Source organism: Parasteatoda tepidariorum, chromosome 2 (assembly GCF_982258835.1).
Source record: "Parasteatoda tepidariorum strain Cologne lab strain chromosome 2, Ptep-v5.0, whole genome shotgun sequence".
In the NCBI taxonomy this organism is placed as follows: Eukaryota; Metazoa; Arthropoda; class Arachnida; order Araneae; family Theridiidae; genus Parasteatoda; species Parasteatoda tepidariorum.
In genome coordinates, this window is record NC_141756.1 from 116,529,508 (window position 1) to 116,551,728 (window position 22,221).

The window sequence follows — 22,221 nt, forward strand, 5'->3', positions numbered from 1 at the left end:
CAATAAATAAATAACAAAAATTCTGAAATCACAGGCGTTTAAAAGATAATTCACTCCAGGAATGATGTTTTTTCTTTCATTTTATAAAAGAACATAATTTTTTTTGAACATGGTAAAAACATTTTATACTTTAATCAAATAAGACTGTGAATGGGGATTTTGCTACAAGTTCAGATATTCAAAACACCATGAAATTGGGGGGGGAGGGTAAATTCCATTTTAAAAATTAGAGGCCCTTTAACTCTTCCATGGAGTCCTAGGGTTCTAAGGAACACATTAACTGATGGTGATAAATCAGGTATTCAAGATGGTATATAGCTTAATAGTTTTAATCCGAGCAACATAAAACCACTTTTTGAGATTATTTTGCAAGACTTAATAAATACACTGCATACATAATACTGTAGAAAAAATAGTTTCTTCCTTCTTAAATATAATATCGTTTTTCAAATAAACTTCTCCCACCCCCAGCCCAAATTATCATTGATTATGCATTAAAATTAAGAATGAAACAAATGCAAAAGATCCTTAAAATAAAAACAATATAACATTAAATAAAAAGAAATAAAAAGTCATAAACAAAAAAAAGACTATCCACAGAAAGAGGATCAAAGGGGAAAAGATCAATGAAGGTTTTATTTCCATTTAGGGAGAGGGGGGAAGAGGGGAAAGAAAAAGAGCACCCTACTCAACAAACTCAAGGTCAATGCCATCAGCTGATAAAAGTATAAAATGAGGTCATTCAGCTGCAGAAAGGGAAAGTGCCAAAAGATAAATAAACGGCAAGAGGTGATTTCTACATTATTTATGGACAAGATTATATCACATTAAATGATTACAAGCAGTCTGTTATTTCTTTAAACAGTGTTTATTCGTTTGTGAGGGGAGGGGGAAGAGAACATTTTTAATCACATTAAGTACTACTCACCAAAAGGATTAAACATCAATAACTTATACAAAGCCGCCATGACTTAGTCTCATTGCAAATGAAAAAAGATTAAAACTGGCAAAAAGACAACGGGGGAACAGGGATTTGTGTTCTAGCTGTTGAGCTTGAAACTCGCATGGTAGAGAAAATTGTGAAAATGGGATATTACTACTGGAAAAATAGATGTTCAATGATTTTAAAAAATAACTAAAACAAGTGAGTATTAACATTTGTTGGAAAGGTTCATGCGCTAATTATGTGCAAGTTCGTCGTACACTTAGCCTAAAATCATCAAGCAAGCCTTGTCTTAATTATTACCCGTTTTGATGAAAAGGGTCCCGCAGTGGACTGATCGTTAAGACACGGTTCCCAGCAGATCACCGAAGTCAAGCATCACTGACTACGGTCAGTGTGCGGGTGGGTGACCACTTGGATCAGTCTGCGTAGGGACCGAGGGTGTGCGGTATTGGTCCTCGTTAAACTGTGCTACCGTAAAGTGCTCGACTTCACGCGCAGGTCGTCGGGCTACCGAAGCGGGGGTGCCATCCCCTCCGCAGAGGATCAAAATTGTGATGGCATGTCTTCGGATCATCCTCCGGGATGTTTCCCAGACCGTCGCCAATAGCCCAATGCGCAGCTCTAGTGCGACGTAAATTAACAACAACAACAACATCAAAACACGTTCAAATAAATTATTTAAATTTTACGTCTCTACAGACTTATCACTTCATTCCAACCAAAAATTTATTGAACAATTAACAGTGAATAACAGAGAGTTGTCCGTATAAAGCGAAGCGCAGATGGCGCTAAAGGTCAAAACTCGTCGTAAGACTTCCGGGTTACTACTTTACTTAACGCCTAAGCTTGAAAAAAGGGCTCCATCCAATATTATTATAATACTTTGGGAACCATCCCTGAGGATGATTCGAAGACATGCCATCAAAATTTTGATCCTCTGCAGAGGGGATGGCACCCCTGCTTCAGTAGCACGACGACCTGCACGCGAAGTCGAGCACTTTACGGTAGAACAGTTTAATGAGGACCGATACCGCACACCCTCGGTCCCTACGCAGGCTGATCCAAGTGGTCACCCACCCGCACACTGATCGCAGCCAGTGATGCAACTTCTTAGGAAATATTTTTTTTGAAGAAAACCTGTTGGAAGAAAAATAAATTAAAAAGTGGCAGCTATTTACTAATTAATAAACCTAATATAATTTTGTTTCATTTCAGTAAATAAATTTTTATTTTGACTGAGATTCGATACTTTTCTGACAACCTACAAACCTAGCTTCAACAGCATTTCCGTTTCTCTCAACAAATTTTGGCTTACCAGCAACAACAACAAAAACATTTAGCGAAAAGCGATTTAAAAAGTTTCATTTCGTAAGATTGACAAGGAATGCCATAAAAATCGTAACCATCTTTTCCTAACCGCTCACATAATTAAGCGACACATTTATATCATTCAAATAACCTCTTGCTTACGGTTGGTACAGCATGTGGACCACGTGTGAAGCAAAAGGACTCTTACCTAAGGCCGGTGACATGGAAGGGGATCCGGTAGAGGATCCAGAAGGAGATGGGGGAGGAGGTCTATGTGGAGAGACCACAGGGTGAGGAGGTGTTCTCAATCCGCCACCTTCCTGAGCCTCTTCTGCTGCTGCTGCTGACGCACCATCCTGCAAAGAATATAGAAGTATTTCATTTAATATACATCACCAAGATTTCAATAGCATAACCAGAAAACATTAAAACTAAATTACATATTTTTCACCTTCATTTGGAATTTTTAACGTCACCAAAAATAAATGCTACTACCATTTTTTTTTTCTTTTTTCGACAGTGCCATTTATTTAATGTGATTTTTGTTTCCTTCTTAAAACGGTTACAACTCGATATTTAAAGCATAGTTTAGAAGCTTGGGGTATTTTATTTTATAACCGTCGTTGAACAGCCGACCCAATTTTGGGTTTACGAACTACTCATGTTCAACTCCGTAGCCTTGTCATTTTCAACCCAATCCAGAAGACGAGAAAATTCCTGGATCATCACCCCCAGAGGTATGATTTGTTATGGGAATATGGAGGATTTTGTGACTCGACAGAGTTAACGTGCATCAGTCACTATTTACGACACGGGGAGTCTTCGACCGGAAAGGATCGAGCCCACGACCTCTTAGAAATGAGCCCAGTGCCCTATCCCGGCTTTAAATGGTTCTAAATGAAATTTTTTAAAAAAGCTAATGCACAAAAAAAAATTTAATAGAGAATTGGTACCAATACGGTTAGGAGAAACTTAAAAAACCATCATACTGTTATTGACGCCAATCATGTTTAATTAATTTTGATAATCGGATCTAATTGATATAAAATAAGCTGTGATTAAAAATAAAAAAAAGCAAAATTAATGGAGATATGGTAACAATTCGTTTAGAAGAAACATAAAAAATCATCAGGTTATTATTGTCGAAAATGATGCTTAATTTTGTTAGAAGGCATGACTGGTATTATGGTAATTGTTGCAGTTGTAATATGTATCTAATACATTAATACAAGTACAAAATATTAGTATATTTGCTGCTTATTAAAATCGCATTAGAATTGTACAGTTTTAATATTTATGCTGGGAAAGTATTTTCTAAAATTATAAGTACCGGAGATAATTTCTTGATTCTGGTAAATTTCGACTATCATGCTTCAAGCAACAGCATCGTACAAAATGATATTGCATGCAATATGATACCTGCAAGTAATGTAATGTAGGTATCACGATTCTGATTAGTTGTCAAAAAGTGGCATTGGTTTAAGTTAGCAACTGTTCTTTCCATTCTATTTCGAGGAAAGTCAAGCCCGTCAAGTATCCATACCCTTAAATGACACATTCTATATTCCTTCACAAAGATTTCAATTATTTCACTATATAATCATTATTTAACACAGACAGGCATAGAGCCATGCGGAACATAAACAAACTAATTACGCGTCGAAATTTCCAAGCACACAAAACAAAAATATATCACGGTTACAATAAAATAAATCAACAAATAAATCTAAGTCAAATAAAGACATAAACGAGAAAAAATTCGATTTTAATAAATTTAATGAGCGATACGGCACTGTATTTAATTAACTTAAATGTTAATTAACATTCTAACTTGTGTGTAGAAACTTAGCTTAAGTTTAACACGCCGTTTAAACTTAACGGGCAATATAAAAAATTTCAGCCGACGCTGACGTCATAGGTCACATGTGTGGGTATCAGTGATCCTCTTCTTGAAGTACACGTAATAAATTAACCTTTACTTAATAAATAAATAAATAAAAAGAAAATTAAAAAAATATCTAAGCTTTTAACTTTCAGTTTTGTACATGATTTCGCTCAATACTGATTTATAAATTTTTTCTTTTCAATCTCGTACGAGGAACGGGTATTCAGCTAGCAATTTATAAATCATTTTCACTGTATCAAAATTTATTTTATTATAAAATTTTTTGAAAATTAAAATAGAATTAAAAAATTTTCATAATTTTTTTTTAAATCTACAATTGTAATTGTAGCATATAATTCGTAATTTTCTCTACATTTAAAATTGTCTAAACAAATTGTAAATTTAATTTTTCTTTTTTTTTAAATCTATATACTGTAAAAGAGCATTCATCTTAATGGTTGTTTACAAACAACCCCCCTAAACAGAAAGAGGAGTAAAAATTTCCTAAACCTGAGGAAAACATGATCCCCCTTTTTTTTACTTCCATTTAAAAAATCCAAATGATGGAATGCACTCTTTGTAAACAGCTGATCGGCCCACGTGATGAAGACATGAATGGGTGTGTGTGTGTATGTGTGTGTAAAGTCACCGCGCTGTCTGGTTGCAATCAAAGCTGATAATGGCTTCTCACTCCACACCTACTCTCCCCCTCCCCTACCTACGAAATGAAGAGGATGGGTAGAGAATAATGTGATGAAAGATGACTTGGAACAGGGAATTCATTAACTTTGACCATTCATCAAAATCCAATTCACGCACAATAAAAGATCATTAGACTTACAGTTAACAATTGTTTACCATAACAAGTTATATTTATGTAAACAAATACATTATGAATTATAAAATAATAGTTAAATATAGAAAGCAGGGGAAAAAAATCACTCCTTACGAAAGCTTATTTTTAAAATGTAAATTCTTTTTTTTTTTTGTATGATACTAAGAAATAATTATCTATGCAAGGTAGAAAGCATCTCGGGAATCCACTGACTGCATCTCCCTTGGTCAAATTTTTAGACGCACTCTAAGATTCTATGCAAAATTATAATTATCAGGTCATATCCAGACATTTTGTGAAAGGTCCATTTTTGTAAAATTGTGAAAAAATTACTCGTAATTTGTGAATATAAAATAAACGTTAAGTCACATTCTTTCAACCAGGGTCCGCTTTTGTGAATTTGTGCAAATAGGGTCCGTTATTGCCGAAAAACTTTTTGAAGAAGTTTTTAAATTGTAAAGACATACAAGATTACGCTCAACACTGTAAAATTATATTTAAAAAAATTAAATTTTAAAACAATAAACAGCAATTGCAGCTACTAAATTAGAGATGCAACATACAAATATTTGGTATTTAGCCTATACTGCTGAACGCAAAATATTCATTTCGGACGAATAAAGGAAGAAGCGTCTGCCGAAGACAAAATTTAGTTCGTTTACATCTGTCTTTCTCCCCCCCCCCTTCTTGGAAAAGGTTTATTCGATTAACAAAATAATAATGATGATAAACAAATTTGTGAAGGGTCCGTTTTTAAGTTATAATATTTTGTGAAGTGTCCGTTAACGGACCCAAATTTATTCTAAACAGACCCCTGACTATACAACTTTATTGTTTCTACGCGACTGTTTGCGATCGTGTATCAGTTAGTTGAATTAGGCGATGTATAATAAAAATTCGAAATCTAGATAAATTAGACGATATATTACATAAATATAGAATATTTATATTAGTATATTTTACATTAGTATATTATAATAATTAGACCAAATTAGACACACTTTAATGTTTTAATAATTACATGTTTTGCACGAGTTTGTATACAACACTTTTATATTTAAGTATACATGTAATGGGGTTTTATTCAAGGGATTTATGTACTTCCTATTTGTATTTATGCTTATTGCATTACAATATTAACCAATTGATACACGAACATAAACAAGTGTAGAACAATTTCAGCAGCGTAAAAACACTAAAGCTGTATAGTATCATCCGATAATTAAGATTTTACATAGAATCGTAAAGTGCGCCTAATAATTTGGCCAAGGGACTGCATGTAGAAATATATTTATACCAGTTCACAATTTGTTAACTAGCTAATAATTATTATTTTTTATTTTATTTTATCTATTAAAATACGTTAATGAAACACTATTACAAAGCTGAGATTTTCAAGTATTTTTTTTGAAAGGCAATCTAAAACAAAGTTTGACAAGGTATTAATAAAAACTTTAAAAATATCAAACCTCAAAAATTTGAATTCGATAACTAAGTTCAAATGCATTTTATGAAACATAGTTTCCACGATTTCATGGCTTTAAATATTATTTTTTTCCAAACCTACTAATTAACTGTGATTAACTTTGACGAGCTTCAAAAAAAAAAAAAAAAAAAAAAAAAAAAGACTTCATCAAAAGTACCTAATTTTCTTAAGATATAAGTTAAATTTAATAAACAAAAGATATTCCAAAATATTAATTGAAAAATAATTGTTTACGTTGAAAAAAAAAAAAGAACGTGGTCAAACCAAAATTTTTAAAAATATTAAAGAAATAAACATGGTTTTTCATCTTTCTATCATATGGAAAACATTCCATTTTTGGAATTAAAATTTTTTATACTTTATATAAATTCATTACTTTAACATAATTTAACACTTTTTAAATGATTATCTGATATTTTATAATGATCCACATTCGTCGTTTTTCCTTATCTATCGTTCGCCATGATTGGTCAGGTGAGAAACGATTGATAAAAATCAGACATATATACATATACAATCAGTCCCTGGCCAAATTATTAAAAGCACTCTAAGATTCTATGTAAAATCTAAATTATCAGGTCGTACTAGACAGCTTCATTGTTTATACGCGACTGAAACCGGTTAGCGTTCCTGTATTAATACGTTTAATTAGACGATATATAATATAAATTCGACGATATAATAAATATAGAATATCTATTATATCAGGTATTATATTAGTATATTTTAATAATTAGAGCAAATTATTAGACGCACTGTAGTTTTTTGATAATTACATGTTTCGCACGAGTTTATATGCAACTTCCTATTTGTATTTATTTTTAACGTAATACATTACAATTTACATCAATTAATACACGAACGTAAACAGGTGCAAACCGGTTTCAGTCGTGTCAAAACAATAAAGCTTATCACCTGATAATTAAGATTTTACTTAGAACCTTTAGTGCGTCTAATAATTTGATCAGGGACTGTGTTATATATATATATATATATATATATATATATATATATATATATATACAGAGAGAGAGAGAGAGAGAGAGAGTGAGAGAGAGTTACTAAAGGAGAAATACTAAAGGCCAGAGTTAATTTCTTTTACGCAACATAAGGGGCCGTTCAAAAAGTACGTACATCCCGAAGGGGGGGGAGGGGATTTGCTATTATGTACGGTTTTGTACGATGGGGAGGGGGGGAGGTATTATACAAAGTACGTACTTTATAAACATACACCAAATTTAAATTTGACTTTATCCTACACACTCCTTAAGTAAATATTTAATTTTATTTAAAACATAATTATTTTAATTTTTATGAAAAAGGGGGGTAGACTAATAAAATGTACGTACTCTAAGGGGGGGGGAGTAAGACCTTATGTACGGTAATGTACGAAGGGGGGGGAGGGGTTTGAAATTTCTCCATTTTTGTGTACGTACTTTTTGAACGGCCCCTAAGACAAAAAAATTACGCAAAATAGGTTCAATATCTAAGTAGAAATAAGATTTCCCCACATTAATTATCCTAATTTTTACTACCCTTCCCGCTAAGAAATTACTGCTGACTTTATATAACACAGATATTTATTTATTTAATTTTATAATATGTAAAAAAAAAAAAAAAATCTTAACAAAATTTACGAAGGAAAAAAAAAACAATAAAACGGGGAACAGTCTAGTTATGTAATTGAAAAAGTGATTGACCTGATTAACGATAATAGATGTCACTATACCATAAAAGAAAAAACATACATAAGATTCAAAGATGGCGTCGCCTCGAATTTCAAGGTACAGAAAAGAGAGTTACGAAAAGGGTGGTACTAGAGGGGAGGGGGGACTTCAAAGCTGACTCAACAAATGCACACATGCATTCATTCATGCCGACCTTTCCACGCATGCATGCATCCATAAATTCACAACTGAAGAGACACATACATCCACACATGGCAGCCGACAAAACAGCTGATCGACTCAACACGTTCTAAGCTCCTAAACATGAGAAATCGATTTCATCTTTTACACACAAACCCTTAATGAATAAGTTTGAAGAATCAAAGAAATTTATTAAAATCTCTTGCTATTGCTGAGAATCGATTTCATAAAAAGAACAATTATGAAAAAATCTTTTTCCCTTCTCATGAAGGAAGAAAAAAAAAATTTAAAGTAAGATCAAAAAGTACTAGCTAAAATTGACGACCTTAAAGAAAACAGTTAATAATAAAAACAATAGGTTCGTGCTCAACATTTTTATATATCTTTATGCATTCGTGGTCCATTCTAGACCGTATTATAGTTGTATTCAAGTTTTCATACGAATTATGAAATTTAAAATTTTAGACAGCTTGCTGAATATTTCAAAAGAAGTTTTAAACGAAGGTAGATAAAAATTAATTTTTTTGTTTCAAGAAAACATACTTCGTTCAAAAAAAAATAAATAAATAAAAAGATCAATTAGGATCTAAATTCGGAAATAAAGGGGATATTATTAACATTTTATTTATAACTAGCTAAGTACCCGTACACAAATAATAAAGTCAAAATAATTCCAATGTTTTTTTTATTATCATTTGTTGCTTTTCTCGATGGCTTTACAATATTAGATTAAGCAAAATACGTATTTAATAGATCATCCCATCAAAGTAAAGAATAACAGTATTCCGTATCATCTGGCATAGTGCTCAAAGCAACACATTATATTTAAAATTTACAACAGTGAAACTACTTTCTCCTGTATTTATGTATTCGAGGGACCGTTAAAATCTATCATAAAAATATACAGTGTTGGTACAGTTGTCATCGGTACAAAATTCTCTCATTCTTTGCACCTATATAACAGTACATTTGGTACCTTTTAAAACTGGCACAAATTACTATGTTGTCATAAGTGCCTATTACCAAAATTAAGCAATTTCGGGGTCAACAATAGTAAGACGACTTTATTTTAATGAATAAGTACATTTTCACCATTAATTTTGATTTCTAATTCAAACCTATTTTTATTTAAATTAGTACTTATAACCAAAATTAATCATTGACGTCAGTCAATAATAATTTGCAGAATTGTTAAGCTCTCATAAACAACATTGGCGTCAATAATAACGTAGATGTTTTTTACGTTTATCTTCTACGAAATAATTCCATTTCTGCAATAGTTTTGCTTTTCAGTACAATTACTGCTGATTTCAAATTATTTAGATTGATATTAATGACGTTTATTTTACGTTTTAAAAGCATAACTGTAAAAGTAAAATAAACACTTGGTTTCAGATAAGCTTAGATACTAATTTGGTGATATAGTCCGTCAGATCTACCACGATCATTTTGATCATATTCAGCATAAAAAAATAAAGCATTACACAACTTTTTTGATTAAAACTATAAGCTAGCATTAGCAAAAACATCATGGATGTTATTAAATCGTCCATAATTTATTTTAAAACGATTGCTTCTGCTAAACGAATGACAAAATTCTATTATTAATTGTTTCTACATCTTAAAAAAAAAAAAAAAAAAAAAAAAAAAAAAAAATCGTCTTTATTTATAATTTGGTACTTGCACTTCAAGAAAACCTCCCATACACACACATGTGACCTATGACGTCAGCACCAGTTAATCTTTATCAGCAAAATGGCGTATTAAAGTTGAGTTAAGTTTCTCCACAAAGTTAAAATATTAATTAACGCTAAGTTAACTAAATACAGAACCGTATCGCACATCGAATGAGTTGAAATAGAATTCTTTCTTGTATACTTCTTTTACTTAACTTAGATTTATTATTTGTTCACATATTTTATTGTAACCGTGATATATTTTTGATTTGTGTACCTGGCAACTTCGATGCATAATTAGTTTGTTTATGTTCAACATGGCCTCGTGCTTGTCTTTGAGTTAAGTAGCTATGTAAATATATAGTGGAAGAATTGATACATGACGGGACTGTCTTACTCGACATAGAATGGAAAGATCAGTTGCTAACGTAAGCAAATGTCACTTACAGGTAACTCATTTAGGTTCATGGTGAAATCGTATTTTTAGAGCTTACAGGTAAACCCACAATCCGGTATTCAAACACTCACTTACACAAATCCTTTATTTTTTCATGGGTATTAATTTCAAAGCTATCATAGATTTAGAGTTATAAGGTAAAATTAACGGTTACTACTGGCCAACTTTAAAAAAAAAAAAAAAAAAAAAAAAAAAAAAAAAATAAGGAATAAATATTTTTTTATCGCCTTTTTTGTGGAAAATGTGTTACGAAACAGGTGTAATTTATCCTCAACGTTCAGTTTATAAGGTCGATATTTTTCCAAAATAATTAATGAAAGTAGATCGAATACTTTTAATAATCCGAACTAAATTACTTAAGACAGTCCCAATTCTAACTGTACAGAATGATGAAAAGAATCTCGAAGATTAAAATTCCATGATTTTTCAGTAAAGAATGTTTCGGAGAAAAGAGAAGGGGGAAAAAAATTATTCATCCTTAGCCAACAATTATGGAGATACACGATCGAAAGACACAATTCCTCTGAATTAATTCGAGTTGTAAACGGAGTAAAAGAAAGCGTAAAGGGGGGGAGAGAATCTAAAAAGTATTGATCCCCACTTCCACGCATGCCTATTGGTCGTAGTTTTTCTTTTCTTAGCATGCACCTTTCAATGAATGATTTAAAGTAAGGAGAGCTAAGAGGATAATTATTCAGAGTAGAAATCGATTTTCAACCCTTATTTTGGAAAAATAAACACAGATTAATGTCATATTATATTTTATTTACCCACATTTATGGTGAAACTAAGTTTTTTATTTGATCCAAAGAAGAAGAAAACACTTAGACAGTTGTTCTGATCAATTAACTACCGTGAGATTTATGCCATGTTATTCACAGAAATAAGTTGTGTGAACTTTATTTTTAAATTTCTTTAGAAAATGCGGTTATGTTATACAAGATAAAGACATAATAACTCTATAAAAAGAATTAACACTATAAAAGAATTAGCTAATTATTAAGTCTTAAATTGAAATTTTGTAATTTATATAAATAACAGATTTAAATAATAAATATGAACTAAAGAGGAAAATAGGAAGAAGAAAAAAATTTTAATGAACCAAAAATAAAAATTTTCTTAGGAAGTCGGTGACATGGACATTCAACTCGTTATTCTCAGACTACAACTTTATTATTTTGCTTTTTAAAAAAAAAAGTGTTTCGTTCTTAAAGTATTTCCACATGATTAAGGAAAACAGAACCTTGCCGGTAAGAATCCGATTCACAGAATTATTAATAGTTTTTTCTCTTTTTTCTTTCTTTATTTTTTTCTCCCAAAGAGTCTCGATTAATCCTTGGTATTACAATAAAATTTGAATTTCTTCTTTTGATAGATGACACATAAAATGATATTGTTATAAGCTAGAGTTAAGTCTTTAGTGGAAAAACAAAATAAAATAACCATTATGAAAAAGAATTTTAAAAATTCAAATTTATTATTTTTATGACACGGCAGCAGACGAACTCATTTTAAATCATTTAAATGATAACAATTAAAATAAGTTAATTATGATGACACGAACTTGGACGATATCTTTCTTGATTAAAATTATATTTTCAACTTACAATACTAGTAGAAAATTGGAGAAAATTTAGAAATGAGACCATTAAAGGTGGGGGAATGCCTAAGACTATGAATTCTCATAATCCGATCTACAGAGATATCAATAAATAAAAAAAAGTGCCTTTTTATAAACTTCAGTTTTGGAGCTAGATTAGTGCTCTTCAAAACAGAAGTCAAATAAATTATATAAGAAATAATATTTCAAACATATTAACGTAGCCTAAAAATAATTTGGTTACGGTTTCTTCTACTAAGAAGCACCTTTTAAGCACTCAAAAAAAATTTTTAATCATTTTCAAAAGAAAAGAAAAAAAAATTATAATCAAGATCTGTGCAGTAATTACATTTTTTCCATACCGTTTTAAGGTCTTAATTTAAAGCATAAAATCAATAAAATTCAAAAACTTTACATAATCATGATAAAATAACTAGTTTCTGATAAATATTGCTGAGAAAATTGTGAAAATCATGCATTGTTTTTGTAATTTAGAAAGACAATCGACACGGCAAAGAAAAATTCTTTTTTTTAAAGATAGAAACTAAACACTTTTTACAAACCTCGAATGAAAAAAAAAACCCTATAAGGGCTTTCAAAAACGTAAATCAAAAATAAACACCTTTTAAGAACTAAAAAAATATTTTTAATCATTTTCAAAAGAAAAGAAAAAAAAATTATAATTCAGATCTGTGCATTAATTACATTTTTTCCATACCGTTTTAAGGTCTTAATTTATAAGCATAAAAATCAATAAAATTCAAAAACTTTACATAATCATGATAAAATAACTAGTTTCTGATGAATATTGCTGAGAAAATTGTGAAAATCATGCATTGTTTTTGTAATTTAGAAAGACAATCGACACGGCAAAGAAAAATTCTCTTTTTAAAAGATAGAAACTTAAACACTTTTTACAAACCTCGAATGAAAAAAAAAACCTATAAGGGCTTTCAAAAAACGTTAATCAAAAATAAGCACCTTTAAGCACTTTTTAAAAACGCTACGCCTGTATTACTTCTAATTTCACTTCGTTAACTAATTCACACTTCAATTTCGTCCTTAGCTCCAAAAATGAGAGATTAACTTGAAAAAGCGCGCCAACCCTTTACTTTTGGCAGGGAGTACCAACTTTTTTTTTTTTTTTGAATGAATCGCAATAAAGTTACGGAAAAAAGAAAGAAAGAAAGTAAACAAATCATGCGTAACACATCCATGCACCCACATATCGTAAAAAGGGGAGTTTCCCGTTGCCCTTTCACAAAAGGCAGAAAAAGAAAATCAAGTACTGTAATCTTCGTACAACGGTAAAATAAAACAGGGTGCCAGATTATTTCTTTTTTTTTTTTTTTTTTTTTCAATTAACGTTACTTTTAATATTGAGTCTTCAATTAAACCAGTTGGTTCGAAAAAATAAAATAAAAGGAAACGACAGACATTAGAAAATTTTCAAGCTATGTAACAGTGGCATTTTGCTGTTGAGTTACACCGCAGACAAAACGTCATAGTATTATTGAAATTAAGTATGAAAGAAAAATACAAGTCAGTTGATACACTTTTGTCAGTAAAATAAAAGACCAGATTTGCGAATTTCAGTCATTTCGCCTATATTTTCTCAAAATTTTCGCTTTGTTATTCAAACAAAAAGGATAAAATCAGGTGAATGTATTTCTAGATATTTAGTTTTGCAACATTTACGGAATTTAAATTTTATCCTGTCAAAATTTTTTTTAAATTTATAATCAATTCTTTAAAAAAAATAATAAGTCAGTGGGGACAAGGCTAGTGAAACTGGACGATTTTGGAATTTCAATAGTTTTATCGGTCAATTGCGCCGTGGTTTGGCAATGTTATGCAATAAAACAATTCTTGTTAACCAATCCAGGTTATTTTTCTTTCTAAACTTTTGCATTATTCCTTCTGGTTAATGCAGTACTGTTTGACCGAAGATTTTTATGATCACAATAGTTCAATTACACTTGCACTAGTATACCCAACACTCACCATTATCTTTTTTTCTTTTCTTTCTTTCTTTTTTTTTTTTAGTGAATATCATGTCACGTTCGTAATCATAATATCGCGTTCACTTTCCAATAAAATTAATTTCTAAAAAGGAAAATTATAAATCTAACAATTTTTACAGCTTACGATTAATTGCTTAGACATCTGAGATACCTGGTATTTCAACAAATAAATAAGGGGAAAAAAGGTAAATTATAATGTCAAATGCAACTGAACTTTTTTTTTTTAATTCTTTAATTAAAGGGTGCGCAGCCAAATTTTTCAACAAAAAATAAGCACCTTTTAAGAACTCAAAAAATATTTTTAATCACCTTTCAAAAAAAATATAAATAAATAAATAAATAAATAAAAAATAAAAAAATAAAAAAAAATAAAAACATTATCAGGATATGTACAGTAATAAATTATTTCTTCCCATAGTTTAAAGTTCTTCATTTCTATACATAAAATCAACAAAATGAACAAATATTTTCAAAGACCTTACATAATCATGATAAAATAACTAGTTTCTGATAAATATTGCTGAGAAAATTGTGAAAATCTTGCTTTTTTTTGTAATTTATGATGATAATCGACACGACAAAGCAAAAAGCCCTTTTTAAAAGACAGAAAATTAAACACTTTTTACAAACCCCGAATTTAAAAAAAAAAAAAAAAAACTTTAAGGGCTTTTAAAAAACGTAAATCAAAAATAAGCACTTTTAAGCATTTTTTAAAAACACTAAACGCCCTGATTTGCCTTCATATTAAAAAAAAAATAATAGCATCTAATGGTATCAAAATTTCTGGTACGGAAAATGATTTTTCCCTTTTTGCTTCCCACGAAGGGTGCTAAGCCCCCTGTTCGTTACCGCTCACCAAACCCGATGATTGATTGGCAATAATAATAGTTGTTTCTGAGCAGAAAACAGCTTTTGTTCAGTTCAGAAAACAGTTCTGCCTCCAATTGCTACGTACAAAGTAGTACATATAAATATTTAGATCTATTGGTGAACAGAAAAAAAATTTCTAACAATTTTTTTTTAAATGACATTTATATTGTTATAACTTTTTATTATTCAAACAAATTAGATGATTTCACAATCCTAATTTAATATTTTCGCTCACCAATCGGGCGGATACGTTAAACACTATTTTTTGCATCTCATTGTGCATGAAGCTGATCGGTTAAGTTCTAAATCATTTAACAGATCTCTTTAACTGCAATTTAGTATTAATGTAATTTGCACAAAAATAATAATTGTTAAACGGTTAATAAGATTAGACCACTTTTCTACATAACTGTATCTTAAAATGTAGAGCAGAAATACATTATTAAAATAATAATAAATAAATAAATAAAATATATAAATATATAAATAAATAAAAAAACAATTATATTTTTATATTTAGAATATTATTTGAATAATCATTATTGGTTTGTTTGGGAATAAAAAAAAATTTATAAATTGTCCATTTGCCTTTGCAACAACTATTTTTTAAGTATAATATGATATAAGAAAAATAAATAAATATATATTTTTTTTTTGAAAAATATCTAAGGATTCAAACCCTTCAATCTAGTCGACATGAGGTCATAATTTTCCCCACATCATTCAACTTACAAAGAATAATTTAATAGAAAATTAGCAAAAACATTTTTAAAGTATTCCAATTAAAATAGGTATATTAGTGTGATTATTTGTAGAAGAAAAAACCAATGAATCAACTGACATGAAATATGAACAACGTAACACTTAATGAACTACATAGGAAGTAAAACTATTTTTAAATATATATAATGCATTATTATGCTGTTTAATAAATAAAAAAATAAAAATAAGAAAGCAATGAATTTATTGTCAAATGAATTTGGCATTCCCACTACTTGTTTGTCGGATATTGACCTAAATTATTACTTTAAAATATTCACATTTGCAATTTTATAACTACCGTCCTATAGCCCATTTAAACTTCCATCATTATGGAGGAAAAAATAATAATAATTTTCGTCAATACCGAGTATATTGCAGAAAAAAATTTAAAATACTATTCCATTTCAAACAGCAGCAAAAAAAAAAAAATTGTCTAACACTCAATGACGCAAATAATTCTTAATTGTAGATACCGAAGATACTATTTGTTTCATAATAGATACTGCGGGAATATGTACACACAGCAGTATTAGGGTGTGTGTACATATTGTGAAGGGACATTTGGTTTTTAATAAACGGAGGGGTATCAAAACGTTATTTAAAATGAGAATTCGATGTTATGAAAATTTTTAATAGCAACTGCACATGACTAAATCAACTGCTACTCGTTCGACAAAGAAACAATAAAGATTTTTTTTTTCTTTCCTTCATTTATGTCAAAAAGAGAAATAGCTTAAAGGAAATATTCTTACATTTTAATTAAAATAAAGATTAACCTTTGTAATCAAAAACATGGGAACCTATTTCTGGAATGTTCGGTTTTGAACAGATTGGACAACTTTGCACTATTAGTAATAAAAAGTATAAGAACACAGAAATAGCGATTACAAAATTCAAATTCAATTAAGGTGTATTTACTACTTTAATTTTGTATAGGTCAATAATATTAATAAATTTATACTGCGTGAATTCACTAAATTAAAAATTATACAGTACTGAAATTTTCCATTTCATTTCAAAGTTAAATTGATTACTTAAAATCTAGCCGTTATTTTATCATCCTGCCTGTGAACCACTAAAAATTTTTGCTCACAGCTTACAGATTTGAGATATATTCTTCTGCTTCTCATTAAAAAGACAAGTTTAGAAGAGGATAAAATGAGATTTCTTTGTTTAGTTTTTTTCTTCCATCTATGAAATTATTTTTGTTCATATATTTTGTTATTAGAATTGTTTAAAGAGTAGAACGAAAATATCGTATATTAGTTAACAACGAAATTTCATAAAGCTTGGAAGTCAAGGGAAGAAAAGCCTATGTCAAACAGATTATTACGGAAATTCTGAAATGCCGTAATTTTTATCACTCAATAATCGTAAGTTCATAATCTTTAAGGAGAAATCAAAATCGTTGGGACCTTAATATATATATATATATATATATATATATATATATATATATATATATATATATATATATATATATATATATATATATATATATATATATATATATATATATATATATATAAGCACAAATTAACATAAAAACATGAATAAAATAAAAAACTAAATGGTAGAGAAACAAGAATGGTAAAAGCAAATAGTCGTTATCAAGACACATCTATTGCTATAAATGCGATATTTCTGAATAAAGAATAATTATCCTAAGATAAAAATTATTCTTTATATGTGTCTAATATATATATATATACATATATATATATATATATATATATATATATATATATATATATATATATATATATATATATATATATATATATATATATACACACATAAACACACACACAGTCTCTGGCCATATTATTAGACGCACTACAAGATACTATGTAAAATCTTAATTATCGGGTGATGCTATACAGCATTATTATTTTGACGCGGAGGAAACCGGTTTGCAATTGTTTATGTTCGTGTATCAATTAGTTAACATTGTAATGCAATGTTAAAAAGAAAAGAAAAAAAAAGAAGAAAAAAACATATTAATGCAAATAGGAAGTATATAAAAATCTCCTTAATAAAAACCCATTACATGTGTTTTTAAATATAAAAGTATCGCCTATAAACTCGTGCAAAACAAGTCATTATCAAAACACTTCAGTGAGTCGAATAATTTGGTCCCATTATTAAAATATACTCATATAATACCTGATATAATAAATATTCTATATTTATATAATAGATCGTCCAATTTATCCTAAAGTCGAATTTATATTATATATCATATCGTCTAATTTAACCAATGAATACACTAACGTAAACAAGTGGCAAAGCGCGCAAAAACAATAAAGCTGTATAGTAACACCTGATAATTGAGATTTTACATAGAATATCATAGAATGTGTCGAATAATTTGGCCAAGAGCTTTCTTCCCTGAAATTATTAAATGACAGTTCTTACCTGGAAAAACAGTAGGTGACAAATTCAAATAGTTAGTACTTAATCATATTGATATGTAGAATGTGCGACAAGTAAAGAGTAACATGCAAGTTCAATTTAAATTCAAGTGCATTTAAATACATATATAATAATTCTTCGGTGTAAACACCGATTGAAAGCCTCGTCATGATAAGTAACAAACAAACAACTAAGTTGCTAACCCGAAAATAAAATAACTCATAAAATTGGAGAGAAAAAAGCGAGTTTTTTTCTTTTCTTTTTAACTAAGCGATAGTTGATTCCGAATAAAAACATAGTTCACTAAAAATAATAATAATAATACGTTTTAAAGAAATTGTTAAGAGGAAAACTACTCTAAAATTTTGTTATAGCCGAACAACCGAAACCTAATCAGCATTTTAACTGCGGTAAGGAGCGGGAAAATTTCAATATCTAGTTAAAAATATTATATAATTTGGAATGATAACATACCGCCAAGAGTAGAGAGAGAGAGAGAGCTGTTGTCAGCAGCCGGGCAAGAGATCCGGTGGTCGATGTGGAAAAGCGCTCTGTTTGTAAAGAGAGGGCAAGAGAAGGGGTCGCTCTATACAAGGGGGTAGGGGTGTCAGAACTTTGGGGGCTTTCCATATCACAATAACATAAAAAATTTGTGCTAACAGGTAATGGCTGGTATCATGATTTTTATGTTGTTGTTTTTTTTAAAATTTAACAGAAATTTCCAACATTTTTCAGCACTATTTTAAATATACTGTTATAACAATTATTAAACTTTAAACTTCTGAAAATTACTTGAGTAAAATCATTAATGACGCATTTCAAAAAATTTATGTCTAAAAATTTCAATCATTGACATTTTCATAACATGAAATTCTAAATGAATTATAAGCAGCATAATTTAAATGAATAATTATGTATAATTTTACTTTTATCTTTACCCACATTTATTATTCTACCAGAAAAAATATTTACAATGAAAGAGATGCCGAGCATAAATTATAGTTCTAATATTTCTAAAAGAAATATACAAGATTTTTTATACATAAATGTAATCGATGATTTCTTGAAACTTTTGGATTTCCGGAAAATCTCGGATCGCGGTTAGCGAAAAATCCGGAAATCCGGATTTTTTCCGGAGCACAATCATCTCTGTAATTATCATCAATGATACTTTTCTCCAGAGTCACATTATTTTATTTGTCATGCTATTTTTCCCCCCTAAGATTTGTAGGAAACATTATGTCAGATTATAAGCAGCTTAAGACAATGAAAATCGATATAATATTTTAAGATTTTTATTAATTGATCTTGATTGCGAGGAATTTTTTTTTTTACTCTCCTTCCAACTTATTTTATAAAGAAAAATATCTTAAAGCTTATTTATTTACATAATTTACTTGTTTTCTCCTTTGTTTTAGTGATTCAAAATTGAATTAAATGATATTGTTAACTCCACTGATTTGATTCTGATATATGCTTTAATCATCTGTAGTAAAAGAACAGGCGATGGATTGCAGGTCAATTGATATTACTTATTTCACATTATAAAAGAAAAATAATATTTAATTTAAATTACTAAGTGAATCGTTGAATTTATTTTCAGACAAACTTCAAATTTCACTTATGAGCTATTTATTTTCGCCAAGACTAGTATAAAAAAAAAAAGTTTTCATCAGGCAAAAATTCAATAACTTACAAGCCATGGTAAAATAAGTATATTTTAACAAAAATATTAAATGGCACATACAAATAAATAGGGTCTTTGAAAAATTTTGTCTTAAAAAGTGGACAATGATCTAATAAAGGAGGGGAATCTGTGGGTTAGTATAACGAATGCATACGCATCACAACGATATTTGAAACAACAAATTGTGGACACGAAAAATAGTTGCAGTAATTGTGAAGATGTAAAAACAAAAACTACCTCAGCTAATAATTTAAAAATACTATTAAAAGATATTTTAAGTTTCAATGTACTCTAGGTCAATCCCTGAAAGCCACGAGGATTTTTTTCTCATATATAATATATAATCTTTCAGTTTTTCTTCTCAATCAATATTGTCGACCTTTAATCAGAAAAAGTAGAACATTTCACTAAAACTGTTTATTTTGTTAAAAATTAAACACCTTGCCAAATCGTAATTTTTTTTTCCAACCTCACAGAAAGAAAACACGAGACAGAACAAACTTAGAAATTCTTAACTTTTAACACCTTGTTCTCATAAATAGGAGTCTTTTTTCCAGGGATTAATTTAAAAAAACTCTTTTCAAGTTCATTTTTCGCCTAATAAAGAAAAAATGCTTTTGTTATTTTTCCCCTAAATCTACATCCCATTCTTTATTTACTATTTATCCTCGCCTCGATTCTAGGAAGCAAAGAAAAAAAAAATAGCCCTTACGTATAAACATACCTTCCCAAGTAAATGAACGCAAAAACGTTCTTCATTATTTCGCTGTCTCCCCTCCTCCCTTTACTTGAGACCCCCTCCCCGCTTTCACCCCAGTCTCCCGTTCCAAAATTTGCTCAGGAGAAAGAAAAACGTGCGCCGAGGGAGGGTGTGTGTGTAGGATTGTCGCTCAACACAACGAGCTCTAAATCCGAACTTCAACAATAAGAACTTGCAACTATAAGCATGGGAGAATATAGGGAATAACGCCAACACAGATAACAGCCACAACATTTAGCCTGAACTTGCCGTGGAATCTTCCATTCCTTCGAAATAGGGATGTTCGAATGGAAAAAAGATCGGAACACCCCTTCCAGACTTAGGCGAATAGTAGCAACCGAACTCGCATAATCTCCTTATCAGTTACCAGACGCAATGAGTACTCTAAGTTATAATAATAAATAAAAATGACGAAAAGAAGGAGAAAAAAAAAAGTTCAGAATTCCATCTATGAACTGGAAGCAAACCCTTCCTTCCGTAAAAATCGTTCCAACTTTTTTTTTTTCTTCTTCTCTCTCAACAATTTGGATTCCTCCTTATCGTTATTTCCTACCTCCCCCTCCGTGCCGAAAAGAAAAAGTGCGAACCTCGAAAACTCGTCCGGGATGTTTTCGTACAGTGAGAGGAAAAGAAAAGTTTTTGCGAAAACGCGCCGGTTGAGTCTATATCCATCCCAAAAGCGGTTCTCTGTATGCCCTGAACATACATACACACACACACACGCGCACTTGGCCGCCCAACGAATGAGCGAATGAAACGAGGCAGTGTAGCGGAGCGCTGTACTTGTCCTCTTCTCTCTCTGTGGCATGGATAGGGGAGAAGAGAGGAGAGAAAAGACTCAGGCAAAGATCCATTTATCAAGGCCCCCTGTCAATAGTGCAGCATGGAGGTCGTCCCCCTCCCAATCCTAGCCTCGATGCAGGGTCCCAATCTAGGCAGCTCTTTGTCTCTTTCCTAGCCTCGACGCAGGGTCCCATTCTAGTAGCCATCAAGCCGCCAGTCCTTCTCCGCCTTCAAAGCCTGCTAGAAGGGATTGGGGTTGCCAGAAACGGCGATGATTGTGTGCTGTTTTTTCTCGCCATCACTTCCCGATCGACACTATTATGGAAGGGATTTTCCAACTGTTTCCTCTCCAAAACAGCACAAAAGTAGAATGCCAAATCGAATGATATACTTAACTGATCTCTCGAATTTAATCCCGTTAAGCAGTCTATTTCAAACAATAAAGGGAAAAATATGCATCGCCTAACTATAAGACGTAAATACTCAAAAAGGAAACCTTTTTTTCATTGCGTGAAATTCAAATAACAATTACAAAATCAAAAATAAATTGTTAAAATTTAATGAACGAGGACTGTTTATACAAACATTATAATTTCACCGAAAAACTTTTGGAAAAATTATTATTCAAAATGTACACAACTCAAACACTGAATTAAAGAGAGGAAAAAAAGAAAATGCTTGATTAATAAGCCTTCATTAGTATTCCCTTGGGTTAGTTTTCTTGATTAAGTTTCATTTATTTAATAGAAGCGAACTATTTATTTATTTTATTAATCTTATACGTTGCATTGGTAGTTTTCAATGAATCCAACATACATAGAATCAATGAATTTAATCTTTTAACCACTTTAAAACATTT

The 22,221-nt window shown here is 30.2% G+C and overlaps 1 protein-coding gene across 4 annotated transcripts in view; it reads right to left on the reverse strand.

The window, feature by feature from the left end:
• The window catches only part of LOC107455734 (trithorax group protein osa), a 139,306-nt gene that overhangs the window by 53,366 nt on the left and 63,719 nt on the right, over positions 1 to 22,221 (reverse strand). For 2 of the 4 annotated variants that reach the window (XM_087158147.1, XM_087158146.1), the window contains exons 1-2: positions 18,607 to 20,647; positions 2,463 to 2,610 (exon numbers count right to left, since the gene is read on the reverse strand). In XM_087158147.1, the coding sequence (XP_087014273.1) occupies positions 2,463 to 2,610; positions 18,607 to 18,762 (304 nt within the window). In that variant the 5' untranslated portion in view covers positions 18,763 to 20,647. Of the gene's footprint in view, positions 1 to 2,462; positions 2,611 to 18,606; positions 20,648 to 22,221 lie in introns of those variants that run through there. The other 2 variants (XM_087158145.1, XM_087158144.1) reach the window with 1 other exon arrangement.